Raw genomic sequence first — 19,535 nt, 5'->3', positions numbered from 1 at the left:
TCTGTGAGCACAGCTGTTGCTGTGGCACTGCGGTAAAGGAATTAAGCCACGACTTTTCTCACGCCCCCAAGCAAGAGACTGACGCGAGAAACGTTTAAACCTGCTTGCAAGATTCAATGTGAGCCCGAAACACTTACTGAACTAGAGAGCTGATTGAGACGCACCATTTATATGCGGTGACAACAGGCTTCTCTCACTGCCACCTTGCAGAGTAGGTCACGTCGGCAGCTGCTCAACCAATAAGATTAGACTGCCGTCATATCGTAAAAGCATCGCCATCACTCTACGATGCATATCGTAACATTTTTGCATCGCGAAATATCGTACTGCGATAAATCGTTACACCCCTAGTGACCATAACTTATTATCACATTCCCACAAGTTTATATGTTGTGGCCACGACAAAACTAAATGAACCGAACATGTCCCCTCCAGGTCACCGTACTAACTGTCCAATGACAGTGAGTGTTACAAGTGAGAGAGGATTGGCTCTTCAAATTGAGGCGAAAGTTGATTGGTTGCTCCCACGTGTGTACTGTCCAATGGCATTTTACCACTCGATTGACAAATGGATAAAGAAAAGCATTTGGCAAACCGACAAAGAAAAGCATTTGGTAAATAGAGAAAGAAAAGCATTTGCCAAATTCTTTTTAAAAAAGCGATTTAAATGTGCATTTAAAATGATTTACTAATGTACTTTTTATTGTTTTATTGATCTATGTTTTAAAGGTGCCCTAGATCATGTTTTTAAAAGATGTAATATAAGTCTAAGGTGTCCCCTGAATGTGTCTGTGAAGTTTCAGCTCAAAATACCCCATAGATTTTTTTTTATTAATTTTTTTAACTGCCTATTTTGGGGCATCATTATAAACGCGCCGATTTATGCTGTGGCCCCTTTAAATCCCGTGCTCTCCGCCCACAGAGCTCGCGCTTGCCTTAAAGTTTACACAGCTAATATAACCCTCAAAATGGATCTTTACAAAGTGTTCGTCATGCATGCGGCATGCATGCGTCAGATTATGTGAGTATTGTATACTGTTATATTGTTTACATTGATTCTGAATGAGTTTGAGGCTATGCTGCATGGCTAAAGCTAACATTACACACTGTTGGAGAGATTTATAAAGAATGAAGTTGTGTTTATGCATTATACAGACTGCAAGTGTTTAAAAATGAAAATAGCGATGGCTCTTGTCTCCGTGAATACAGTAAGAAACGATGGTAACTTCAACCACATTTAACAGTACATTAGCAACATGCTAACGAAACATTTAGAAAGACAATTTACAAATATCACTAAAAATATCATGTTATCATGGATCATGTCAGTTATTATTGCTCCATCTGCCATTTTTCGCTGTTGTTCTTGCTTGCTTACCTAGTTTGTTGATTCAGCTATGCACATCCAGACGTTCTGCCCTTGTCTAATGCCTTTCATAATGATAATGTTGGGAACGTGGGCTGGCATATGCAAATATTGGCGGCGTACACCCCGACTGTTACGTTATGTTGAGATTCGCCTGTTTTCCGGAGGTCTTTTAAACAAATTAGATTTATATAAGAAGGAGGAAACAATGTAGTTTGAGACTCACTGTATGTTATTTGTTTTATTGTTTATATGTTTATTGTTTTATTAAACTACATTTAAAAACAGGAATTAAATAAACAACTTTAAATATATTAATTTGCCCATATAAAAAGTGAATCATTTATATACATTTTTATGTTTGAATTATTAAATTAATTAATTGAGTCTTCTTTTTATTTTTAAGTGGCACTCCTGGTCCTCCATATTAAAATAGTTCAACTGTACAGAATTCATTCACGAGGAAGCAGGTTCGCAAACTTTTAAACAGTAGCCTTGACCAGAACAGCTCATTCAAACATTGCAGCAATCAAGCTTTCACAAATCACAAGCTTATAGTATAAAATAAATTAATATAAAAGTTAATATTAAAGTATCAGCATGAAAGAATGAGATAACTTTGGTTTTTACTACATTTAGAGAGCGTCATGCTCGTGAGATCCTCTTACCTCTCCCTGTCCTCCCCATGAGCCGTTATAAACGCCGTCATTGTCCTCATTAAGGCCTAACTCTTTCAACCAACTGTAATTTGGTTGGTTAATGAGCAGTGTTGACATGTTCGCTGCTGCTGGTCGGACACTCAGCAACAGTTTATTCCTCAGAACGAAGAGCCGTGCAAGTCTCTGCGTCAGCACGTGCTGCATCATGAACTGACGACCAGGCAGCTAAACTCAATGCTCATGCGCACCCGCGATCACATGTATACGGCAGTTCTGATTGGTCAGGTCGCGACTCACCCCCTTCAGCGGGTTAACACTTTAGTTAACAGGACCCTCTTATCCCCTAATGGTAGATGCTGGAACTACACTACACGATGGCAAATGTTTCTCCATAGACAAGGCATTCAAATGTAGCCGTGTTCTCTGATGAAACTTTTTTTTTTTCTCAAGCATTTTTCATTACATTATGCTATAAATATTTTTTTCCGTCTCCAGTTAACGCTCATGCACGAGTCTGAATGCCCAAGAACTCAGAACAGACCAAGAGGAACAACGAAGTGTAGCGCTCGTTGCTTCAGACAGATCAACTAACGTTTATTGCATCTCAATATGAGAAGGCAGAAAAACTATCTAGAAACATATATCCTGTTGCAGAACTTATAAATATCAAGTTAAAATCAGAATTGGAAATGTGATTCACTGGGGGAACTCTAGTTGGGAAGATTTTTTTTATTATTATTTTCTGTATTCTATTCTATTATTTATTAATTTATTAATTAATTAATTTTTACTTTCAGTGACCTTTCAGATGTAATATAAAATCTTCTATAATATATAATAACATTAATCATTTCTTTTTTATTGCAGGAACAAATGGTATACATAGGCTACAGAAATTGTGAAACAGAAACATAGACAAACAACAATATAAAGGGAGAAAAAACAAGAACAAAAATAAACAAACAAAAAGCAGAGAAAAGAAAAACCTTATAATTCAAAATGTCCTTCAGGGGTGTTGAGTGTTTCAACCCCTTAAACCCTGAAGGCATTTTTAGAGTTGTTTTTTTTCTGAGTGACATACAAAAAAGTAAAGACTCATTACTCCAAAACTATTGCAAGGAGAGTCAAAAAAAAATAAATGTGGATATTCTCATGCTGAGAAACTGCTAATAAAAGGCACAAAAAAAGTGTGTTCAAGGTAAATTTCACATATCTTTCTAATTTGACATGCAATATATCATGAAGAAAATAAGGTAGGGGTAATCTAGTATCTATTTTGGTGATGTTCTTCTATATGTGAGCTACATCTGATTCAAATTTTGTAGTGATAGCCAGGGTTGGGCAAAAATACATTAAAATAAAATACCAAATATCTTAATTTTAAGTGTATCAAAATAAACTACAAAATACAGCTGCCACACCATGTATCAAAATAAACTACTGTATTTTTGTATTTTAAAAATACTAAAAAAATACTTTTACAAGGGAGCATGAAATTTCATCGCAAACCTTCCATCAATTAGCCTATTTGATCTACACCTTCACCATTACGCTGACTCAGTTGATTAAGTAAACAATGTTTGATAGCTTTTTTCTGCCTGAGTCATACAATAAATCTGACAGATGCAACCAGTTAAAGGCACAAAATGTAGTAGGATTTGTAAGACTAATGCCAGACTGTCTGGACTGAGAAAGGGCTACTCGTTGAGAAAACAAAGGAAATTAACATTTGAACTCTCTCTTGCAAAATTAGCATCCCCATTTGAGACGTAATCACACTGAGTCGATCACACCTCAGCAATGCCTTAATCTACATCTCCCTTCCTTCACCCCCTCTTCTCTCTACATGCAAAGATGACCTGAAATTCACCCAAAATCTATATGATTTAATGTGAACAGATATCATGCAACATTATACATGTTTGGTATCATTTGAAATGTCTCAGTGCGACTGGTACAAAGTTCTCATTCCCACAGAAGTAAACCAGAAGGTAATAAAGGTTTAAAGATTTTAGAGATATTTTGCTCTCTGTAATGGGTGTGTCCACCTTCACAGGGTCTTTCATGCAAATGGCCTTCTGTCCCCAAAAGGTGTAAACTACTCAGTCTAGGACCCTGATTAATGCAAATTACTATTGTAAACTCATGTTTCCATTTGAAAGAAGTTTCTGTCTTGGTCTGAGTATTTAAAGATATGTTGCAGGAGGCTCAGGGCTGGATCCTGTAATCAGATCAGATCAGCCCACATTGCTGGGTGTCCTTCAGACACTCAGCAATGTGTATTTCAGGTATGCATCTTTTTAGTCTTTTTCTGAGCATTTGATGTTTTGTATTGATCATCTTTAAACTGATTATGTAATTGGCATGATACATTTACCTGACTAATAAATTGTTACATTTGGCTTTATTCTGACTTACTCTGAAATTATTGACTTCAGTAGATTACGATGTATCCGTTGTTACTGCAAATCTACGACCAGGGTTAAGTACATACTAGATCTCGGATTGTATGGAGCATGGGGCACATCTGGCGAGATACTAAGTTTCTGACTAACTGCTTGACTTTAACTAAGTTGTTATGCAATTGCATTCACTATATGGGGCTAGACAAAGGTGTACTGGTCATAACCTCTGGTCATTGCCTCTGCTTTAATTAAGTTGTTATATAGTTATTTTATTAACTATATGGGGCCAGATAAATTACTATCGAGGGGCGACATTACCTCATAGTACTGGTCATAACCCCTGATTATTGTCAGAGCTTTAACTAAGTTGTTATATAGGCGATTGTATGGGGCTACATGGGTACCTTTTAACAATAGCAAGCATTGGCAGCATTGTTAAATTGCTTTAGCCATAACCTCTGGTTATTGATCAGACTGGCGAGTTTGTGATCGTGGGCCCGCATAACAGCTGGTGCGAGGACCCTGTGCGACTCTGAGAACCGAATGAATGAGTACAATAAGAGTAAAGAGTTAAATAGAATAATCAAATGTCTAGATAAATTATCGTATAAATCGTCAATTATCAATTGGCATTCAAACCTAAATTCGAGGTCATAATAAAATGGAGTCAGATAAACGTTTAATTGGAATTAAACTATTTTGCCACACTGAAAAGACCGAACGCGCAAGAAACCTTCCCCGCCCAGTGGGAAACTGCCGTTGGGCCCATTGGGCGGGCCTTACAGATTTTTGGATTAAAATATCAAAAAACCACTAGAACAATGCTATATATTTTGTTGACTTGTGTACTTACATTATCCCAAATGTTTCCAAGAATTTAATAAGTAATTTTAACCAGGACAGGGGCTGTGTCCGTGCGTCGCCTATCAATGACATCATACCAGCGTAACCCTCGATTTCTGATTTTATTTTGTAGAAACCATGGAAACACCAAAGAAAACTAATCATGTTATATAGCTTCTTGTTTAAATCTCATTTTCTTGATTTAACGCAAGTACCATGTTTTACCATGACTAATATCAATCTAGCTTACTGCAGTGTGTGTCATAGCAGCCGCCGAGCAAACGCAGAGTAGCATTATAACAACTTTCGACACACACAAATGTATCTAATATGATAAACAGCGCTGCGTTACCCCACATACGCTAGACGAGGAAAGGAATCACCTCCGAACTCGGGATGAGGAAGGGACTTACCTCTGGACTTGGGATGAGGAAGGGAGTCACCTCTGGACTCGGGACGAGGAAGGGAGTTGGGTTCATAGATACTGTGGCGCCCATTTTGGCTGAGGGCTCAGATATGGCGGTGGCCATCTTGACCGAGGGCTCAGGCGTAGCGGCGGCCATTTTGAACGAGGGCTCAGGCATGGAGGCGGCCATCTTAAGATGAGATTCTTGACTGGCGGCCATTTTAGGATAAGGTCCTGGAATGGCAACCATCTTGCAACAAGGCTCTGGAATGGCAGCCATCTTGTGAAGAGGCTCTGGAATGGCGGCCATCTTAATCACTGGACTGAGGACTGTGATGCTCTTAGGAGATGTAGATGTAGGAAGTGAGGCGAACTTCAGCGCTGACCTGACAGATGATATTGCTGGGTCCGCCATGTAACGAATTACAATGAATTAATTCATTAGCTCAAATTATGGGTGAAATATATATATAATTAAATCATAATGCGTTATGATCAATTATAATATAAATCGACCAAAAAGGGAATTATGCACATATATTGTGAATTAATTACAATGAATTGTAATTAATTACATATATGGTTCAGTATTAGTTCTAGTTTAATAGTTAATTCAGAAAGACTGGTCTAGTTTGTCCAGCAAGCTATCAGTTTTCCTTATCGACTATTATAAAAGGAGATTATTCCTCTGGCCATGAGAAATAACTTCCTATTCTAGCATTAAAGTGTAAAGCAGTTTGCAAAATCGAAACGTAAAAGTGACTTGATTTGCTGAATGAGCAACAGAGACAATCGAGCATGAATATAATGTATTTAATATATGAAACTATGAATATATGACTAAAATATAACAAAGGAACATAAATAGAATAAAACGAAAGTAAAGTCAAGAAAACAGAGGTGATCAAAAGAAATGACAAATTACAAACAGTTAAAACCTTTGAGAGCCAGCAAGGAAACTCAAATTACACATGGAGCTTAAAGCGTTAATGGTTCTATACTTGCATAGGTTTAGGTGCTGTGGTTACTTCGCCGTTCTGCTGGAGTTTTAGTGCGTGTGATCTGGAGCGATTGGTCCTTTCCCGAGGAAGGGTTCTTCGGCGGGATTTTCAAACAAGGTATTAACTTAAGAGTAAGATAGCCAGAAAATAAAGAAGAAAGAGTCCGACACATAGGTAATGAAGAGTGAAGACTTTGGGCGATGGATGAAGAAGACTCAACGGTGAGGAAGGCTTGACAAAAGAAAAACTTGTTGTGTCCAAGAGACGCGTGTCGTTGTCTTTTAAGGATAAACATACCAAAACACCTCCTTCGATGCGCCAGCCAATGGCAAGGGTGCGATTTTGGCTGGCAAACTTTTTTAATTTGCATAGTATATGAAGTGTCAGATCTGAGTACATTTTCTTCGAAGTACTATTAAAAACATAAAAATGCATTTTACAGTAGTGTAACATACATTGTTAATTAGAACATTCGTAGAGGTTTAAAACGAAACTAAACATTCTAGGTGGCAAAGACATTAAAGTACACATGAAATCAAAATTGACCTTATTTATTTTGTTAGCTCAAATTGATAGTTCCCTTTCGAGAACGGTCTCTCGACATGGCGTCAGAAGCTGACGCTTTGGGGACTCCCTTCTCTCCTAATCCTTCCTGAAATCCTATTGCACAACGCCAGTAAAGTTGCAACTCTCACTGGCCAATGCCAGCCAAGACAGCGAAAGGGGGGCGATACCCGCCACTATAGTGGAGAAGACGCGAGTAGACGGATTACCCTCTTGGCGTTCCAGCATGTCCAACGTTTGCACGCTGTGTTCGGGGCCCATCGAGGCTCTGGACACCCACGAGTACTGCATTCTGTGTCTGGGACTCACCCATGCAGAAGCAGCACTCGCCGGGTCGGGCTGCAAAAAGAGCTTTTTTCTCCTCCTCTAGCAACGGCGGCTTCTCGCACTCTATGCTCAGGCGAGTTGCTGCAGATACAATCGGGCTCGCAGCTCCCCCGTGTAATCGGCGACGCTCGCGCTCTGTTGTTGAATGTAGGTCCTCCGCCGCAGCGGAGCACCCGTGTCAATTCTCACGTACACGACTCGCCGCCTCTCAATGCGGCCATTCGTCAAGAGAGCTGTCAGCGCACTACCCCAGTATACAGTGCCGTTGTCCAGAATACAGAAGGCGGGGCGCCCTGTCCTCTTTGCCAAGCGAGAGAGAGAGCGGGTTCTACAGCCGCTATTTTGTTGTTCCAAAGAAAGGCAGTGGCGATATTGGACATGAGACCCATCAGCCGGGCTTTATTCAAGCGCCCTTTCAAAATGACGACACTGAAACAGATCCTCGCGCAGATTCGGCCCGAAGATTTGTTTATTTCAGTGGACCTGAAAGATGCATATTTTCATATTCAGATTGCCCCTCATCACAGGCGCTTTCTGAGATTTGCATTCGATGGCACGGCATATCAGTTCACAGTTCTGCCGTTCGGATTAGCCCTGGCTCCTCGCACGTTTTCAAAATGTGTAGATGCAGCGCTTTCCCCCCTGAGAGCGAGCGGAATATGCATACTCAATTATTTGGACGATTGGCTAGTTTTAGCCCATTCAGAGGATGTGCTCAACAGCCACAAACGCACTCTACTGCTTCATTTGGAGAACCTGGGTCTATGCGTAAATACACAAAAGAGTTATGTTATGCCCCAGCCAGTCAATCTCATATCTAGGGGTGGAGTTGGACTTGGTCGCGATGAGGTCGCGTCTAGGTCAGGAGCGTGTTCGCGATTTGATGTCTGCCCTGAGTGCTTTCAGTCTGGGCCGTCCTGTAGCGCTGAAGGAATATCAGAGGCTCTTGGGACGGATGGCGACGGTATGCCACCATGGGCTGCTTTATATGCGCCCCCTCCAGTTGTATTGACTGAATTTGCATCTGAATAGCGCTGGCTCCGTGGGCGTGGCCGCATTAGCAGATAATGAGCTGAATCACGGACTTCTGACATGGCTCTTTTTCATACAGATTACATAAACAGAGAATATTTGTTTTCGATTTGACTTACAGGATTTAAAACCTGACATTTCAACGTTTTTTTAGACATAAGTCTCATTTTTGTGTCATTAGTATTCACTAAGTTACAGTTCATTTTCTGAGAACTATCAGATTGGACTTCATTCAGAGGGAGATGACAGATCACGCTTCAGGTTAGTTTTCTTTATTTTACAAAAAGCACAACATTTTGTTTTTACTCTGAGTGTACACAAATAAAGGAAGATATTCAAAATTGGTGTATAAAATGGTGTATAACTCTTAATTGTATGTGCAACATTGATGGAGTATTTTGAGTCTCTTTCACACTGGTAAGAAAAAAACCGAGGTGGTATCGCCGGCGATACCTTAGACTTCAGAGTGTTAATATTCACAGACACTATATCGCAATTAGAATAAAGAACTTAAGAATAAAAAAACTTACCATTCACAATCATCGATTTGATCTAGTTGATCCTCGAAATTAAACGTCTCAGGTTACGCATGTAACCATGATTCCCTGAGAACAGGGAATGAGACTCTGCATTTGATCACGCTATGGGGAACCGTCACTTGTGACAGGTGTTCGAAATGCCAAGAATCACAACACTCCAATCCTTATATGTCACGGCCCGAACCGTGACATATAAAGGGAGCGCCTGAGGAAGCAATCAACACCTTCTCGTCTTTGAGGGAATGTTCAGCAGGCATCCCGAAGCATCCCGTCTCGTTCCCTGTTCTCAGGGAACCATGGTTACATGCGTAACCTGAGACGTTCCCTTTCAACAGCCCAAGCTGAGCCTAAAAGAGGCCTTCCGTGAAAGGCCTGCCAAGGCTGCTCAAGGCATCTGGGACCAACAACCCGTAGAAAGTGGTCTCTTAAAGGGAATGTGGCCAGGAGACCAGAAGGAATCCCGGCCAGTCACTAGAGGGGATAAAATCACCCCCGACGCCACCAAGGAGGCCGTACTAATCTAGCAAAAGCCAAACATAGTCTGGGCCAACCCTGTCTGACATACAGAATCTCCAAGGCACAAACTCCAAAAGAGGAGAGCAGGTAAGAGCGACTGGAAAAGGCAGTAAGCAACTCAAACCCACACGGAGAGATGGGCATCCTGGAGAGCGGAACTCAGCTGAGCACTATAAACCCTCGTATTGAAGGGAGTAAGACCACTTATCCTAGGATCTACTCAGCTTCTGATTAAAGCCCTGAGGAGGTTGTGTGCTAGAAAAACCCTGGTACAGGGGAGCACAAACCAGCCTGGGGCCAGTCTGAACGGGAGACTTCACAGAAGTCTACAACCAATGACCAGCTTAGGGAGCTAAGCGCAATTACACAGTCAACCCGAAGGGAAGTACGAAGCTCAACCTAACAGACAGACCATACTGCAAGCACATAGCCATGGAGGCCGACCAGAAGGGGCCTACAACATAACTAAGAGTTCTTACAATGAACTAATATCACAACATGAACCCAACACACAGGGTGGTATTCAGGATGGCCCATAAGGCTATTTGACTGAAAACATAGCATGCTGAGCGCATGACCAACCAAGTAATTAGGCAGCTGTGAGTGCCCACAAAACAGCCCATCCAACACAATCCGACGAGCAGTGTACTCGGTAAAAGCACCCTTCTACTCTTTAAGCAAGTGGAGTACAACATATGCCATCACGTGCTAAAGAAGGCCCCATGGACCTATAACCTCAGCAGACACGTGACATCAGCTCGTGGCAGTGTTATCAAGGTTCAAGCTAGACAGACCGACTACAAAGGGAGGTCATTAGCCAGCCCGAGCCCCGGCCAGCCAGCGACACAAGACCCTTTTACTGTTACAGTAAAATAAAACTCAAAGGGAAAGAGCCAGCATGCTCCCAAAGGAGGCCCTTAAAGCCTACCTGTCGCATGCAGTGTCAGCTAGCGGCCACTAAAGTTCTAGGAGCAAAATAGAACCGAGTAACAGACAGGGTAGCTATTTAGCTTGACTAGAGCTAAAGGAAACCAAGCTCAAGGAAGCAAATGTGTAAAACCAGACAAACAGTTGGTTTTAGTACAAGAGCTCACCTCGAGAGGCAAGCCACTTCAGAGATGTACTCAGTAAAAGCACCTTTTACTCTCTAAGCGAGAGGAGTATGAAGCCAAACTCCAGCGTGATACCTAGGAGGCCTGTGGAAACCTACAACTCGTTAACACGCGGTGTCAGCCAGTGGCATTCACGACTCATCCATGGTGATGAGTCACATAGAAGCTCACACAAAGCTGTGCCAACACGCAGACTGAAAGGAGGCCCTAATGACGAAAACTAAAATATTTAGCATTGTAATCTCAAACTTGAATATAATTCAAGGGGCTCATGTGAAGACATTATAAGCATGACAAAGTTATAAAAAGTGGGGCCTAGCAGCACTGCATAACTCATCTTCTCGAAGATAAGGGCCTACCACCTGGGAAAAACAGCACAAGGAAGGCTAATAACAGCCTATAACCTTAGCTGTTAACCTCAGCCATAGCACCTACATTTTTACATTGAAGGGGAAAAGGGCATACGGCCTGCAACTCCCTCAGAAGGAGGCCAGATCTAGGAACTATACAACCTCACAGGGATAGTAATAATAAGGGTGATGCAACAAACACCTAAACCTAGCTCTAGCCTAGCCGCTAGCTAAGGCCTACTGGTCCAAGCAAAGCTTGGGCTTCATTTTGAAACCTTCAAATATGAGGAGAAAATGAAGCACTGCTATGGCGTTATTTTACTGTCAATTGTCGAGAGCACATTATTGTGACGCGAGAGCATATCAATGTAATGTGCGAGCGCAAATCTGTCCGTTCGGGTGCAGATTTCCTCTGCTCTCGCGCAAATCTGTCCGCTCGCGCGCGGATTTCCTTTGCTCTCGCGCAAATCTGGACGCTCAAATATACAGTGCTCTCTTATGAACTGCCTCTCCTCTCGCTCAGATATTGCGTGTGCACGCTCAAACTGTTTCCTGCGTGCTCAAATGTGTCCTGCGCGCTCAAACTGCACATGTGCGCTCACGAATCTCTCCGTGCTCTTGCAGAAATTAATTTGGCTTTTGGATTAAATGCTGTCAAAAGTTATAAACCAATCAGAAGAGACGACTGATCCATGAAAATGCTACATGGAATCTTATTGGCTGAGAGTGAACTGCGCCTGGAATTCTTTCGACAAAGATATGTATTTTATTTATTCACAATTTAATAATATTTATCAAATGTAACCTAGTCTAACTGCATCACATTACAGGTCAAACCCCTATTTATCTAAACAAACAAACAAAAAATGTTTCTTAAAGTTATTGTGGTCATACGTTTTGTGTTGAAATTTTTAAAAAAAAAAAATAGGTAACATTTTACAATAAGGTTTTTATTTGTTAACATTAGTTAATGTATTATCTAACATGAACTAACAATGTGCAATACATTACTGTAATTATTAATCTTTGTTAACGTTAAAAATACAGCTGTTTGTTGGTTGTTTACTTCACAGTGCATTTAATAATGTTAACAAATACAACATTTGATTTTAATAACGTATTAGTAAATGTTGAAATTAACATTAACAAATGTTAATAAATGCTGAAGAAGAGCAATTCATTATTAGTTAATGTTAACTAATGCAGTTAAATAATGTTAACGCAACCTTATTGTAAAGTATTACCAACAAATATCTTCTGATTTAAGACCGAACAAGATCAGGGTCAAATCGTCATTCCCTTAATACTTAATGTGGAGATCACATACCACCATAGTCAATTGGTATAAAACACAAATTTCAACACAAAACGTATGACCACAATAACTTTAAGAAACATTTTTTGTTTGTTTGTTTAGATAAATAGGGGTTTGACCTGTAATGTGATGCAGTTAGACTAGGTTACATTTGATAAATATTATTAAATTGTAAAGAAATAAAATATATATTTTTGTCGAAAGAATTCCAGGCGCAGTTCACTCTCAGCCAATAAGATTCCATGTAGCATTTTCATGGATCAGTCGTCTCTTCTGATTGGTTTATAATTTTTGACAGCATTTAATCCAAAAGCAAATTAATTTCTGCAAGAGCACGGAGAGATTCGTGAGCGCACATGTGCAGTTTGAGCGCGCAGGACACGTTTGAGCACGCAGGAAACAGTTTGAGCGTGCACACGCAATATCTGAGCGAGAGGAGAGGCAGTTCATAAGAGAGCACTGTATATTTGAGCGGACAGATTTGCGCGAGAGCAGAGGAAATCCGCGCGCGAGCGGACAGATTTGCGCTCGCGCATTACATTGATATGCTCTCGCGTCACAATAGTGTGCTCTCGACAATTGACAGTAAAATAACGCCATACACTGCAAGCAAACATTGTCAGGCGGCCGAAAAGCCGTCCTGCACACAGATAACTGAAGCGACGAGTGCCAACTCAAACCAAACTAAAGTATTAGCTGAGAAGCTACTCTAACATAGGAGGTTACAATCACAGCGGCCATAAAGCGGCCTGCATATTTTGAAAACTAGCCAACCTAATGCTACAGTTATTTTGCCCAAAAGAACCCCTTCTAACTTTACTGACTACATGCTCAGGAAAGCTATACAGAAAAAACAAGGTGACTACATGCTCAGGAAAGCTATACAGGAAAAACAAGGTCTACACTTTTTATAAACATAAAAATATAGACCCAGCTTACCTTCCTGTGGCTGGTAGAACGATCTTCCCTCCTTATTTAAAGCATGAAGAAAAGAAGAAATCTTCTTTTAAGCCTAAAAGCACTTTCACTATCAAGCCAGAAGACGGCCTTTAGAAAAAGTGTATAAAGTATATATATATATATATATATATATATATATATATATATATATATATATATATATATAGAAGAAGAGGAGAGGGTAGATATAAATCGCCCTTAAAATAGCTGGAGGATTGATTACAAACACTACGGTGTTTACAATCGTTCATCCATTACTCTCGTTTCTTCCTCCTCCTGTCTGTCTGGCTCAGATCCAAATCTGAACGGCCAGGGGAGAGCAGGAGAGAATGGAAAGTCTATGGGAGCTGCAACATTCATGGACAGAAAGGAAACGTTCGTCGAGCCGTCCGCGTGCGGCCCCTTTCTTAACGCGCTCTCACGGCAGCTGCAGCCCGCCGAAAGGCGCGTCCCAAAAACACAGCAGCTCCACATACCTCAGCAGCCAGAGGAGCGCTCGCTATCGGACGCGGTGACATCAAACATGGATGTCACCGTCATCCACTCATCCGAGGAAGCCCCGAGGAAGCAGAGAGAATATAATTCTCTCAGACTTCCCAACAAGCTCACCTGCGAGCCCTATGATTGCAGCTGCCTTATTGCCTCAGCACACACTGGGCTACAATCACCAGGCACAGATGCAGACACCTCCTCCCTCGGGAAGAGTGTCAAACGGGAACGGAGCATCCCGACAGGAGAGACGCTCACAGTGAAGAATAGACAAACACACATAGATGGCGCCCTCAAGCACCGTCTATGCGTTCGCCCCTCTCCAGACAGAATAACGCCAGAAACGTGTAAATCAAGTGTCAAACCCCTGGGACACGGATGAACACATTCTCCTGAACGTTTGCAGACATAAATGGAGTAATTTCCTACCGGAGTTTGTGAAACCATGGCACGAACATGACAGTCCCGAAAAGACGAGAAGATGTTGACTGCTTCCTCAGGTGCTCCCTTTATACGTCACGGTTTGTGCCATATGACGTCATAGGCTGTCGCTGGCCAATAGGATTGGAGTGTTGTGATTCTTGGCATTTCGAACAACTGTCACAAGTGACAGTTCCCCATAGGGTGATCAAATGCAGAGTTGAAGTTCCCTTTCGAAAGGGAAGTGATACTAGTCATGCTCATCCTCTGAGGTAAATCCTTTTAAAATTATTCCTCACTACATCTCAAAATGATGAAAAGTACATGAAACTGACTAAACTTGATGTGTTTTTCCAAGCTGATGTGTCACTCTGTTGCATGTATCGCCTCAGAATTTGTGTCTGAATAGAACTTGTGCTTCGTGGGCGTGGCCGAATTAGCCGAATTAGACAATTAGACGCCAACATCTGACATGTCTCTCTTTTCATACAGATTACATAAACAGAGAATATTTGTTTTTGATTTGACTTACATGATTTAAAAACCTGACATTTAAACATTTCTTTAGACATATGTCTAATTTTTGTGTCATTAGTATTCACTAAGTTACAGTTCATTTTCTGAGGACTATCAGCATAGACTTCGCACAACAAATTGTTTTTACTCTGAGTGTACACAAATAAAAGAAGACATTTCACAGATTAGAATGGTGTATAACTCTTAATTGTATGTCCAAAATTGATGGAGTATTTTGAGTCTCTTTCACACTGATAAGAAAAAAAGCAAGGTGGTATCGCCAGCGCGACCGCCGACTCGAGAGTGTTAAGGAGCTAGAGGGTTCGCTGACTACCTGGGTGTCCAGAGCCCAGAGAGGTGTGAACTGTCCATGAGAGGCAGGCAACAGGTTGATTGTACGTAGAGGCGCTTTCAAGCTTACAAAGGAGCTGATGGCAGATGGTGTCCATGACAGAGACTTGGGCCAATTTTTCTGGAGGGATTTGAGAGGAGAACTGAGGAAACTGTAGTTCTTGATAAAGCGCCAGTAGAAGTTTACGAAGCCCAGGAATCTTTGTAATTCAACCCACAGTGGTGGGTTGTGGCCAGTTCTGGATGGTTTTCACCTTCCTCTGGTCCATTTGTATGCCATGCTGGTCAATGATGTATCCTAGGAATTGGACAGAGGGTGTGTGGAACTTGCATTTCTCCAGCTTCAGATGTTCAGGTGATGTTCACAAAGATGTTGAAGAACTTGTTCTACATGTTGTCGATGCTCAGACCGAGTTTGGGAATAGATAAGGATGTCGTTTATGTAGACAATGACAAACTGGTTGAGGAAGTCTCAGAATATCTTATTCATATAATTCTGGAAGACCGCCGATGAGTTGGACAGGCCATGGGGCATCACCTGGTATTCATAGTGACCCCATCAATTGACGAATATCAGTAATTAATCCTTGACGAAAAGCAGAGGGCTGTCTCATGCGGATGTAAATTAGCAAAGTTTCTATAATCCGACTTGTTTACATTTTGTATTACTACAAATGTTCATTACCATGCATTGTCCCTATCAAACAAATAAACAATTCAATTCAACCACTTGAGGCTGCTAGGGTGCAGAATTGAAGGGTGTATGCACTGATAGAGTCTGTACCTTGACAAAGATTGAAGAGTTGATCGTGTATGGAGAGGCTTGATAGAGTCTGCCCAAACACTTACTTGAAGTGGCTGATAAATTCAGATAGGGAGTTAGTAACTTGAGTGTTGCCACTCTGGAGCGATCGGTGGTGAAGAGAGTAGGCTGCATCTCAAAGTATAGGGAACACTGGAGAAGAAATCCGTTGCAATCCTCCGCCTCACTGGTGTATGTCGCTGGTCTGGCCATGGTACCTGCAGAGGCAGTCACCAGAGGAGATGGTGTTGGGGGAAGCAGGGATTGACGAGCTGCCTGCACCAGATCGGCGAACGGATCCATGTTCATGTATGTTGCCAGGGGCGTAGCAGCCATTTTAAAAGTGGGGGGACAGCTGTCAGGTGATATGACCCTCAAAGGCAAACAAATTATGTACATAATGTACAAAGTAAGTACATTCATGTTCATATAATAAATTCTAAATAGAAAACACTGACTCAAAAAAGTCAATCCTCTTTTTATCATACAAATCTCACCTGTATTCATTCTAGAGGTCGAGAGGTTTAGTTCTTGATAAAATGCCGGAAGAAGTTTGCGAAGCCCAGGAATCTTTGTAATTATTTCACAGTGGTGGGTTTTGGCCAGTCCTGTATGGTTTCCACCTTCCTCTGGTTAATTTTTATGCCGTGCTGGTCAATGATGTATCCTAGGAATTTGACAGAGGGTGTGTGGAACTCACATTTCTCCAGACAAATTTCATTGGTATACATTCTGGAGAGGTCAAGCAACTGTCCTCCCCTCTCTCTGTCAATGATGATCACTCGCATCCAATGTAGATGCGACGTTACAGTAGGATAAATCATAACATGGAAATTTGATCTTGTGATTTGTCACTGGGACATAATACATGCTTACAGTGTGTGTTTGAAAAAAGGACGTAATCATCCTCTGCTTTTTTTCTGGGGTGCATTTTACCTCAGTCCGCCAAAGAGCAAAGAAGTAAATGAATGAAAGAAATCGCAAGAGCAACAAGAGATTTGAAGCTCATGGCAGACGTGCCCAAGAGATGATTTGCCTTGTGATTGGCTGAATGTTAGTTCACTCAAATCTAAGTGTTACAACCTGGCCCACATCCAAGTGTGCTGCCCTGCAGCCGATTCTTAAGATTTTATTGGTCATGTCAATCACAGTATTGATTGCCTACACCAAACACAGATCCCTAAACCTACCCGTCACTGTAACCAATGAAGTTACCTGCGTGGGGGGATTTCTGGTGAAGTGGCTTAGTGGGAAGTCACAAGGTGACATATTGGGCATGGTCGTGGCTTCTGATGTCACAGAAGGCCTGGTTGTAAGTCCACTGCAGGCTGCAGCAAGCCCTACTTGCCGATTTCGGGCATTTGTCAGCGATTTCAGTGAAAATCAGGTGTCTAATGCTATTTCATGCATTCTGACTTATTTACGCTGTTAAAGAGTTGGATTCTCTAATGCTAAACATGGCCAAAGTTTCAAAAAATGAATTTAATGTATGACGGAGTATTTCTGTGCCAAAAATACAGATTTCGAGCATGGCCCTTTATTATGTTTTTTCGAGCATGGCCTTTATAAGGGCGGAATTCCTTGTATGGGCACTTCTCCTGGAAGAGCGAGAGCAAGCCCATCAACACGCTTCGTTCATCTTTATGGAAGTTGTTGGCAGCCCTGCACTTGCTCGAGAAAGATTTGTCACTTTGTTTTTAGACTACGAAATAAACAATGTCACCAAAGAAGTGTGTTTTTGGTTGTGAGGGAAAGATAAGCTTGCTTCACAATGAACCCAGCGTTAAGAGGAGCTGAGAGATTTGTGCTCATGCATTACATTGATGCGCTCTCAATATTTGTCATTAAAATAACCATAGAAACCTCCTTAAATTAACTAACAAAATAAGAATAAATTTGTGTCTGATAGTTGCAATAAATTTTTCATTGGTTAAAATTAATGGAGAAATATCACACTAATGGTTTTATAAACAAGGCCTATTTCAATGCTGGATTTACAGATCGTTTGAAACTGAAAGATGGAGCGTTCACAGCGATAATGATCCCAGTCATGAGTCAGAACTGCAGGTGGTGGTGAGTAAAACTGTACCAAATATCTGTTTTGTTGGCAAAAGGCACCTAAGTGTATATATAATGTAAAGAACACGAATGTAGTGAATTCATAAATTCATTATTCATTATTCACTATATTATCTTTTATAAATCTGATAAAACTAAAGACTCTTCGGAGACATGAATGATGCTATACTACTTTATAGGTACTCAATTTTAACATGAGATTGGCAGAAACTGTGTGTGTTATGTACCCTTTAAACCCATGATGGCCCAGTGTGGGCCAGTCCGTTCGGGCCCAGAGCAATTTTTGTACCTTTGAGCCCATCTAGGTTTTGTTTCCCACGCTCTGTTTGGCTGCTTTTTAAAATTTAATGTGAAATTCAATAAGACCTTCCATTTATAACTCTGCACAGAAGGAATAAAAAAAATAATCACAAATTACAGTAATTCACATTTTTTATACAGAAAAATACTGATTTTTAGTTAGATGAAACGGTCAAATGACTGGTAGCTACAGCTGCCAAACAAAAAACATAAAACTGAAGTAAAATCTTCTTATTTAAATAAACTTAAAGGTGCCATCGAATTGAAAATTGAATTTACCACGGCATAGTTGAATAACAAGAGTTCAGTACATGGAAATGACATACAGTGAGTCTCAAACTCCATTATTTCCTCCTTCTTATATAAATCTCAATTGTTTAAAAGACCTCAGAAGAACAGGCGAATCTCAACATAACACCGACTGTTACGTAACAGTCGGGGTGTACACCCCCAATATTTGCATATGCCAACCCATGTTCCCAACATTATGAAAGGCATTGCACAAGGGCAGCCAGTATTAACGTCTGGATGTGCACAGCCGAATCATCAGACTAGGTAAGCAAGCAAGGACAATAGCGAAAAATGGCAGATGGAGCAATAATAACTGACATGATCCATGATAACATGATATTTTTAGTGATATTTGTGAATTGTCTTTCTAAATGTTTCGTTAGCATGTTACTAATATACTGTTAAATGTGGTTAAAGTTACCATCGTTTATTACTGTATTCACAGAGACAAGAGAGCCATCGCTATTTTCATTTTTAAACACTTGCAGTCTGTATAATGCATAAACACAACTTCATTCTTTATAAATCTCTCAAACAGTGTGTAATGTTAGCTTTAGCCACGCAGCATAGCCTCAAACTCATTCAGAATCAAATGTAATACATCCAAATAAATACTATACTCACATGATCCGATGCATGCATGCAGCATGCATGACCAGATCCATTTTGAGGGTTATATTAGCTGTGTTTTTATGCTGTTCAAGGCAAGCGCGAGCTCCGGGGTGGGGGAGCGGGAGATTTAAAGGGGCCGCAACCTATATATCGGTGCATAGTTAATGATGCCCCAAAATAGGCAGTTAAAAAAATGCATTAAAAAAAAAAATCTATGGGATATTTTGAGCTTTAACTTCACAGACACATTCAGGGGACACCTTAGACTTATATTACATAT

At 40.9% G+C, this 19,535-nt stretch overlaps 1 protein-coding gene across 1 annotated transcript in view; it reads right to left on the bottom strand.

The window, feature by feature from the left end:
* The window catches only part of aldh7a1 (aldehyde dehydrogenase 7 family, member A1), a 117,403-nt gene extending 115,137 nt beyond the window's left edge, over positions 1-2,266 (bottom strand). The window contains exon 1 of the mRNA XM_048170704.1: positions 2,035-2,266. Coding sequence (XP_048026661.1) covers positions 2,035-2,232 — 198 coding nt within the window. The 5' untranslated portion in view covers positions 2,233-2,266. The remainder of the gene's footprint in view (positions 1-2,034) is intronic.
* Between the last annotated feature and the right edge of the window lie 17,269 nt (positions 2,267-19,535).

Source organism: Megalobrama amblycephala, linkage group LG2 (assembly GCF_018812025.1).
Source record: "Megalobrama amblycephala isolate DHTTF-2021 linkage group LG2, ASM1881202v1, whole genome shotgun sequence".
Classification (NCBI taxonomy): domain Eukaryota; kingdom Metazoa; phylum Chordata; class Actinopteri; order Cypriniformes; family Xenocyprididae; genus Megalobrama; species Megalobrama amblycephala.
The sequence above is the reverse complement of the archived record's forward strand: the minus strand, read 5'-3'. Positions and strand labels throughout refer to the sequence as shown.